The following is a 10,626-nucleotide window of genomic DNA, read 5'->3' on the forward strand; positions in this document are numbered from 1 at the left end:
AGAGATTCCTCTCGTATTCACCTCTTCGTTCCGACGATATATATATAATATTTGAAATGTAGAATTAAAATTAAAACGATTATAACCATCAAGCACAGAGTCCCTGGATGGATTTTTGATCCCTTTTCTTAGGGGTGCAGAGTTTCGGAAGTGTTTCTCTTAATGAACCGTTTCTATTAATTCTACATTCCAGATAAATAATAGATATACCCTTTGCGGTCGTATATCTGGTGACAGCCGCCGCAAAAATTTTTTTTACCGTTTCGGTTGTCGGGTCTCAGCCGCCACGCTTCGCCGGCAGTGTTTATTTTTTGCCTAGCCGTTGAAAATGGGCAACGGAAGCCATGATGCTTCGATGCAGCGAGGTATCGTTTTTACATTTTTCTTTTTTCTCTTGCCAAAGCATGCCTAATGGAATTTACGGGATTTTACAGGACAATCTTTGATTATAGGTGTATACACGCCGCGTCGTTCGCTCCAAAATAATTCCGACCAGTTGTGAGAGATACCCGTGTCTGAGCACGCTACGACCGCAAATGGTTAATCCAAACCTCCGGCTCTCTTGGTCCCGTTGGTTCGTAGGTTACAATTCCTCCGGTCTTCCTCTGCAACCCACCATACGAGAAAAAAAAGAAAAAGAGACACTAGAGATTGGCCGGTTCGATCGATTTGAAAATCACGAAAATCGCGACCTCGGCTAGTTCTGTCGAGTTTGCCATTTTTCTTTGCCATCGATCTTCCGACGCACTTCGCGACTCAAAACGACCCCGTATCATTTATGCCAATAATTCTTTTTCATTTGCGTTTTTAAAAAATATTAAGATTTCTTTCTTACGTGATATTTATATATCGCAAATATTACTACTGCGCGTTTGCAAAACTTTGTTCTGAATTCTGCTTGTGAGTTTTATAAAGTGGAAATTTATAAAATGGAAATTAAGTAGAGCACATTAAAGAAGTAATGATATACTAATACTTGAATCTCGCGCTTTGTTTTATAGTTGCCCATATGTATATTTGTTAATTATGCTAAATGTATATGCAAGTATGACTCTATTCGCGATCTACTGCAATAATTCGTTTTATGTATGTCACGGCATAAATATTTTTATTATAATTATTAAACACGCGAAATTTAAACTCGTCGCTATACAAGAGATTATCTAGATATAAGTGAAAAACGAATGCAATTAGATTTCATTTGCAATTAGAATTTCGTAAATTATAATTTACGTTAATTTTCTATGATGAGTTTATTTATTATTTTTATCATTTCACTCGCGTCGTTCCAATCCGTACGAATAACTATTGATACAAATTTTAAAACAATCAATGGATTAATTTTGCCTTCAACAGTTTTCAGATAAGTTATCTAAAAGTTCAAGAAATTCATTGAAATTCATCGCGTGATTGGTCTTTCGTGAATAAGGGTAAAATATAAAACTCGACATAAACGAATATGATAATCTATAAATGTGCGTGTTCCTGATTTCATGATTGTTTATCGAATTAATTTTTCATAGTTTAACTTGTTATATTATTGTTCAGACTAACTGTAAGTGGTTCAAAAATATAAAAGAGAATTCTCAAGCTGTAGTTTAAATTATATTCCAATTACAACATATATGTACATTTTAATTCTTTTGTATCATGTACCTCCCCATTACGCGTATCACGTGGACTAATGAGTCAAGTAAAAGTCGAGCTCACGAATCGTGCAAAATAGATGAATGACTGAACGCCTTCGAGTTACCTGTTTTCGTGGCGAACGGATCCTTGGGATGATTCGTCTTAATGGCGTTCATTCTCCGATTCTGCGGTCCTTGGCCGCCGCCAGTGCATCCAACGCCGGGCGTTTGGCCCATACCGAGGCCGTGGGGCCCAGTGGTAACCGTGCCCCCGGTGGACTGCAAGTGTGACATTTGCTGACCGCAGCCTGGGGGCCCGACGGTTCCGGGCCCGCCGGCTACGCCGGGCGGCGCGCCGGGTGCCCTCACACGTGGCTGTTCGACTGGCAATACACGGCGTCTCTTCTTTGGTAGTTTGGCTCGCGCCTGCGTGTGACTGTAATACATCGCAAAGTTGCTAACGATCACGGGCACTGGCAGGGCGATCGTGAGGACACCGGCCAATGCGCAGAGCGCGCCGACGAACATCCCGATATACGTTTTCGGCACCATGTCCCCATAACCGACAGTCGTCATCGTCACCAGAGCCCACCACAAACCAAGGGGTATGCTCTTGAAGTCGTTCTTCGGATTGTATTGAGTGCGCTCCGCGTAGTACACAAGGCTAGCGAAGATGACAATACCGAGGACGAGGAAGAACACCAGCAACGTGAGCTCCTTTGCCGAGGCGCGAAAGGTTTGTATTAGGATCTTCAGGCCCGAGGAGTGGCGAGTGAGCTTGAACAGCCTCATTATACGTATGATGCTCAAGAACTCGAGGATATCGGCGTTCTCCAGATGGGCCGCAAACCGCTGCAGCGCCAGGTCAACGTAGAAACTCAAGGTCGCGACCATGTCGATTAGGTTCACCGAGCTCTTGATGAAGTCACAACGATTCGGACTCGCGGTAATACGTATCAAGAACTCAAGAGTAAACCAGGCGTTACAGACGCATTCGATGTAAAAGAAGACATCATGGGCATTGGTGCGAGTCTTGTCTACCACCCAGGACGTCACGTTGTCAATCTTTACCGAACGATTCACGATCATCGGCACTCGCATATCCGGATGGGTTTTCAAGCAAAATGAAAGTATCGAAACGCAGATGAAGAAAACGGAGACTATACTGATTACCTGAAAGATATCCAGTACGATTAACTTGTAAATGTTATATAGTAAAAAACTTTAATAATACAAAAAAGAAATAATATATATTACTTACATATTAATAAAAATTAACGGTACATAATAAAAAACTATATTGGTGATGTTTTATATGTAGAATTATAATGTATATATAATATATAATTGAATCAATTATTTTATATTCATTGCTAAAACTGAAGATGAATAGTTATGAAAACTTTATTATAGTATAAACTTTTATAAATAAACATGTTTTTTTTTCTCTAAATATGTAGATATGTAAGTATATTAATAAAGTAAAATATGTCAAATAAAGTCCAGAATTATGGGAAACTTTTTTATGATATATATACATATAAAAATATAATAAATGTAATATTAATATTAATTAAAATTTATAGAAAATAAACAAAAAATATATTTTTTATAGTTTCAAAGAAAAATTTAATTTCGTACAAATTAATATTTTAATTAGTATTATAATTATTTGCCTAATGGTAATATATTAAATTCAAATCTTACCTTAGCTGCGACGGAGGAATAAGGTTCATCGAAAAGTGACCACATCTGAGGTTTGAGCTTCTGCCACCACGTGAGACTTCCCTCGTAGTATGCTTCCTCAAAACCGAATTTCCTGGCCAGTTCCTCCTCGGTGGGCCTCTCGGTGTCGAGGTCCAACCTGTCGAGGACCGTCAGCGTTTCCTGCGTATCCCGGTGCTGCAAGGGCGTCGAGGCGAAGGGGATGGGAAGAGAGACAGATGCAACAACGATTGTTATTCGTACCTGCGAAACTCTTTCTCGAGTGTGCTTTCTTTCGTGCTTTGCCTTGGGACAGATAAAGCGCGCGTGAAAAGCATACGCGAGCCGTTGTGTGCTTCCTCGCGTGAGTGATAAAGATATCTGTTCGGCTTTGATCAGCCTTACCGGCGGATTTATCCGATGTTGCACATACGCTTACTTGAGTCTATTCCACATCGCTCTATCCAAACTAGTTCTCAGATTCTATTTGCTAACAGTATCCTCTTAGACCATGTACTATTGGATCACGAATTACCTCATTTTTTATCAAATTCTAAGATGATAACAGAAAAAAATGCATAGAAAAAGATGGGTTCTTTCATTAATACTTAATATTTACCTATCTTTTGTTTTTTATTAGTTATTTATCATTTTCATCTTAGAAATATTATCAAACAAATGAACAAAGCTCTAATATTGAGCTTATGGCCTCCTATTGAAATTAATTCATGTATAAAATATATCATGTAAGATGTCTCACACTTTTTACTAAGCAGATTCTAGAAATAAATTAAAATTAATTGCCATTAAAAAATAAAAAAGTAATAACTAAAGGCACTTTGGTGAAAGATATTAATATCATGCATTAAAATCTGGCACATTTGTGAGCGTGATAATAAAAGACGTACAGTACTTTCAGACAATATGATAAATCACTGACAAACTTCTCCATTTGATATATTATTTCGAGTCAAAGAAATTATATTATATCTACATATAAGCCTATTTCTATTCGTCATTTTAATCTGTTAAATATGTTGGAAAAGTTTACCGCCTATCTGCTTAGCTTTGTGTATCCTGTTTACTTTAATCTCTACATCTATATACCGTACTGTACATCACATTATAAATTTACGCGTCTGTTTCGCTGATTTTGCGTGCAGCCACGCTTAGGCATGATTAGACACGTGCATGACAATCAGACGTTATTCACGATATACCTGCGTATAGGTCATCCAACAGCAAGGCTCGACTTGATTCGAGTCAAGACCCCAGAAATCGAGTTCTTCCTCAAAAAGCGGGCCGCATACATCCGTGGGGTAGTGCAGCTTCCCGGTGCGATAGTAGTTGAGTACCTGGGCGAAGACACCCGGGTGTCTGTCAAAGAAGTACTCGTTGAGGATCGGGTCATAATTGGCGAGAGCCTCGGTCAGTCTCGAGAGCCTCGTCGCCGGGATCTTCTTCAGGGTTGCCTTGTACGTCTCGTGCCGGATTCCGCCCACGTTCAGAACCACGCGGTTCTCCGCGTCCATATTTATCAAGTTCATTTTGATCACGGCTCTGCTACCGCCGGCCCCGACTTAAAGAAACCCATGCGATCTGCAAACAATTAGCGCTTCCATCGCGTCATCTAAAATTAGATGGAAAACCGTCGTTTCCCCATCGCGTAAACCTTATATTGATTTTATCCGATTAACCTTCCTAAAGCTCAATCAAGGTTGATACAATTTATATCTTTGTAAACTGAAAATTAACTTATTTGAGTAGAAATTAACTTTGAACCGATCGATCTTAATTTAAATCTTACGTGAATCATGTAATATAATTTGTAAAATAAAAACGTGAACATTTAATAAAAGAGTTTTATTTATTAAGCGCAAACTATCCGCGTTTCTGTTTTATTGAAATGCAAATAATTCATTAATATTTTACACGAATTTATGCAATAAATCCGACCGTGCAGCTTAGTTTCAAATTGAAATGTAAAACGTACAATTTATGATCTTATTCCGTCATGTTAAAATATCACATTCATTCATGTGTGCGAATAGTGCCTAAAAGGATCAAGCGAAGCATTTCTACGCGTAATGATTTTATCGTAATATATCATCCCGGTTTTACTGACCGATTGCTTTGCTCCATATAATCTCATTTGGATTATACGATGTAGCCGATGGAAAGTGTCACAATGGTGTCATTGCTACTTCAAATCCTACGTTTCAAAGACTGACGCAAAACGGAATGTGAGAGCTACTCTCTATTTAACATTACTGTCATGATAATTATGACATTTAACATTTCATTAAAAATCTCTACATTTAGGAATATGCTTTACAAATACCAGCGTTAGAATTGCTCCGGTTCTTTAAGTCCCGTATCTCTGGAAGGAATGTATTCATTCAACTTTTTCATTTCACTGTGTTCACGATACAGCACTGTGAGAAAAATAATTCTTGCCAAGGACATAGTATGTTAAAGCTACCGTTATGGAACAAAAAAAAATTACGCAGTTACGATTAAAATATACGAGATCAAATAAAATATCACAAAGAGTTATAAAAGAATTAAAAAAATTTTTAATACAAATTGTTAAAACATTTAAATACTTCACGTATCATAATCACTTCTTACTCATGCGAAATATGTTCGCGTTTTTCAGATTTCCGGACCAATTACTTTTTGTTAAGTTTGTACGTTATTTATATGTAGAGCGATTCTCTCGGCCAGAACATTTTTAAGTAACCTTCCCTTGACATCAATACATCTGCATACCAATTATGTGTACCTCTGCATCGAACTCGCCGAACATGTAATAATATTTCAGTTTAACAAAATTGTTTTCATTTCTAAATCCAATCTGAGAGGAAAAGTAAACATTATTTTTACATTATTCTCTAGCGCATAATTAAAAAAAAACAATGCGTTATATGCGTAATAATTGTCAATTAAGGACAAATTCAAATTTTTAGATTTTATAACAGCCAAAATTATATTTTAATTATAAAGCGAAGTTTTAAAAATATTATTAAAAATGAGCTATATTAAAGGAAGAATTATTATTTATAGAGGAAGAAATTAATAAAATTATATTAGAATCCCCACCCCCCTTCTCTCAATTTAAGCAGCGTATTCCTTTTGATGTACATTTAGATTCCGCGGCGATCCAAAATAGTCAAGTTTGAAAAACGTTCACGAAGTGATCCGTATTCTACCCGTATAATCTTTTATATCGCGTAAAAAAAGCAGAACTGTATAAAGAAGGCATCGCGTGAAATCAAAGGGACAGGTGTATCGGTTTTTCAATCCCGTTGTCGCTTTGTATGCCGACTGTGCAAAGTTGCAACGGTTATAAAGGGTAACAATGTGGCTCGTGACTGTCCCTGACGAGAGTCGAGCTGTCCGATTATCAAATCACGCGCTCGGGATGCGTCACGTTAAGCGAATCACCTGCCAGATACAAAGATACACGTCGGACTCCGGTATGCCATTATCAAGTGATGCCGAGGTCGACGTGCCTGAGTCCTCGAATTAACGCGCATGGACGCAATTTCTAAATCAACTCTGATCGCCAACCACCGGCAGATAGCGGTGACGGTGGCGGTCGCGGCGGGAAACGTCTAGCAACGTCGAAATCCGATCGAATCTTCGAGGTCGGGCCGTCGGGGCGCATTCCCGTGACGTCATCTGTACATATTTTCGCACGTGCACGAGCGAGAGCGGCATTTCGAATGATCGATCGTGAGATGAACTCGAGGGCGCGTTTTTCCCTTTTTACGCAGGCGAGCCTAACGAAGCGTTTGTCCATGTATTCGAGCTACAAATTAGCGTCAGGAACGACGATGACGGTGACGGTGGCGGTGGCGGCGTCAGGCGGCGTCGGCCAGCCCCTTGTCGCGCGAGAATCGATAGTCTGCGTGCACGAAAGGCCGATATTGCGCCCTGTATGTTGCTCGACATTACCACCCGCGGCTTCGTTTTCGGTTTCCCTTCTGGCGAATTATAGTTCAATGCGCGGGGTTAAGATATGCGGGATCTCATGAGTACCAACCGACTTGCGGTTATACTCGATGAAATTGTCGAACAATCGTGCCGGTTGACGATGCTGCGACCGATCGAAAGAGAAACTGGCGATCCGAGAAATCAATGAGAAGACGTCAGATTGAACGAATGTTGGAAATATTGGAGTAGGTCAGATGGAATCGACTGGTTCAATGAGCGCCCAATAGTGATCGGATCGCGCCGAACAGGAGAATAACTTGCAACTCGCAGCAGGATGAACGCATTATCGGTTTAACAAGATAATTCACAAGGACTCAGTCCCTAAGAACTTAAACGCATTCTGAACACTCATGGGGTTGGTGCGTATTCATGTTTCCTTCCCCTTTCAAAGGAAGGGCATCCTAAAGGGATACCCTCGTGATTGACACGTTTCCACTCGGACACGCAAGGGTTTCTTTCCCTCGATTCCCTCGATGTCGAGATTCTCCTGAAATGTCTCCTCCTTGGAACTGACAAAATACCCACCCTCGGTCGCGCTCTCTTCATGTCTCGGAGATCTTCCGCGACATCTCGACGGCACTGCTCCGATTCCCCGTATTCTCCATGTCGCCGAGCTGCGACGATGGCGATGGTGCTCCGCGAAGGTATACCGTAGGTGATAGACGGTCTCGCACAATAGGCACTATGTTGTCCTGCGTGCTACGTCCTGCGTTCGCACGAGCACGAGTCCTCTCGCTCGACTCCTCTCGTACTCTCTCCCACCCTCAACCTTCTCTCTCTCTCTCTCTCTCTCTCTCTCTCTCTCTCTCTCTCTTTCTGTCTCTCCAGCGAAAGGTCAGGTCAGGCAGGGAACGCGCCGTGAAGGCAGAGGGCGTTTTCCCCGTCGCCGTGTTCGCGAATGGATCATCGGCGGAATGGTCGGGCCTTCATCATCGTGATGTCATCCGATGCCGTCATAGACGGCCTGTCATCATCGCCGGTTCGCGTCGTCCCCGTGACCGACCGACAAGCGGATGTGACGAGGACCTTCCTCGAGGGTGGCTCGGCTGCGGCTCGTCGCGCGTACAGAACTGAAATCGCGAACGAAAAGCGACATCGTTTCCGACGAAAGACGGCAGCGGCGGCGTCGTCACCGAGGTGGGGGCTGGCGTCGCGACGGCGTGCGGAGGTTGAGCGCGCGCATCCGTTTCGTACGCGTTATATCGCGACGAGATCACGTCCAAGTGGCCCTCGAGTTCGACCGAGTTGGTGACCGAGGCGATGACTTAAAGTTATCTTCGTAGTTGTCAAGCTGGCCGTCTTCTAAGATTTCGCATTCGACAAATGCGTTCCTCGATCGTGATCATCTAAAAAAAAAATTCAAATGCTATTTACGATTTGCATCTTATAATAGTGCATTGCACAATATACGGACAAAATGTGAGTTATTCAAAGTGTTGAAATATTAAAATAATGTAAAAGTTTTGTATATATGTATAGTATTTTATGAAAAATTCGTGATTCTTTTTGATCTTAAACTTATTACTATTGATGACTTTTTAACTATAGTGCTATTATTTCTTTGATGACGTTGCAACCTTTCTTCTTATTATTTAGTAATATAAATCGATATTTAATAAATCGATATTTAATGGAATATATAAAGTGTTCGATAAATTAATTAAATAATGAAATGATTAATTAAAACTACAGAATTAAGAAGTAATAGCACAATACGATTTATAATATTTCACTTATTTAAAATTTCTTTAATGAAGAATAATAATATTCGAAAACAAAACTTTGTTAAAATAAAGAAAATAAAGAATTTTTTAAAAATAATTTCCATATATTCTTGCACGAAAAATTGTCTTATCTTTATACAAAATATTTTTTTAATAATAATAAATGTCAATATTTAATTAATATCCGCAAATGTGAATAAAAGATTGGGTATCCAATAGATATTTCATTAAATATTCATTAAGCAGTGTGTGCGGTATAGATATATAAGTCTCTCATATATAAAATTAAAAAAAATCGATATTATTGGATTGCAGATACTATTAAAGTTTGCCTGTGAAATTCATGATTATCCTTTTATATCAATCCTCTTATATGATTTAATATGACGATTTAATATGTCTATTTGAAATTAACCGTCTGTTTTCCCAAGGTCTTATGTTCGATTAAAATCGTGCGATTCAAAGTTCTCTTTACTTAATTCCAAATTTGATGAGAATTAAGTCGATTACATAGATATTCTCTTTTTAGGTCATGCGATTATCTTCTTCTGCCCTTTCGAATTAACTTTCTACCAAATTGCGATTTTTCGCTGTGAGACGATCAAAACCCATGGGAAAGATCGGAATTACCCCTGTCGTTCTATGCTTTTTATAGCTCATAAAACGTCTGTCTCATTGCTTCCTATTCTTCTTCTTTTCTTCTCTTCTGTTCCCTTTCTTTCCCTTTTTTCCATTTCTATTACACATCGCGCGATAAAAGTGTGTAAAAGAAAGACTATAGGTATCAATAGTAAGAATATATTGATTGATTTTCTTTAATTTATAATAAAAATGATCACATATTACTCACACATTTCATTAACTTAAGAACAAGCCACTTGTTTCTTACCTTTCTGTTCAAACTGTTCTAGAATAATAGAAAGTATTTGTCAATTTTCTTCATTTATTCCCATCATTGTATCATAAATCAAGCGATACTGAGAAAATTAAAATCAGATATCTTTATTGTTTTATTATCTTTATTTATAAATAAAATATTAAAATAAAATAAATATAAGTAAAGTATCTATATGAACCTTCACAGGTGTTTGTAAATTATATATTTATATGGCGATAAAATATAATTCGCAAGCAATTGGTATGTACTTATCAATCAATTACAAAATGAATTACAAAAGCAATTAATTTGCAATATATTCTAATTTTTTGCAAATTATATCTTATCGCCTTATAAATATTATGTACGCACTAATCGCGGAAGCTCATATATGCAATTTATTTTAAATCCTAAAGAGAGAACTACACTACAAAACTGTTTTTTTTTAAATAAAACATGAAAAGTAATTGATATATTTCGCAGTTGCAAATATTGTATTACTTTTTAAAGTTTCGAGTTACAATTTCATAAAAAATATTCGAGGAAATAATCAATTCTACAGCAATGACGTATGTAAACTTTTGAAAAAAAATATATGCAAAATGTTTAAATTACATATTTTGTATATTTTGTGTTTTTTACATTTTATATATTAAATATTTATCACATTTATATTTATAGTCAAATAAATTCT

General features: G+C 38.2%; 1 protein-coding gene across 1 annotated transcript; it reads right to left on the bottom strand.

The window, feature by feature from the left end:
* Positions 1–540: 540 nt before the first annotated feature.
* LOC105627051 (potassium voltage-gated channel protein Shaw) lies at positions 541–4,879 on the bottom strand. Its single transcript, XM_012208329.1, has 4 exons — positions 4,553–4,879; positions 3,336–3,530; positions 1,754–2,801; positions 541–605 (listed from the first exon to the last, which is right to left on the bottom strand). The coding sequence occupies exons 1-4, from the start codon at positions 4,877–4,879 to the stop codon at positions 541–543; spliced, it is 1,635 nt and encodes a 544-aa protein (XP_012063719.1).
* Between the last annotated feature and the right edge of the window lie 5,747 nt (positions 4,880–10,626).

This window comes from Atta cephalotes (assembly GCF_000143395.1).
Source record: "Atta cephalotes unplaced genomic scaffold scaffold00008, whole genome shotgun sequence".
Classification (NCBI taxonomy): Eukaryota; Metazoa; Arthropoda; class Insecta; order Hymenoptera; family Formicidae; genus Atta; species Atta cephalotes.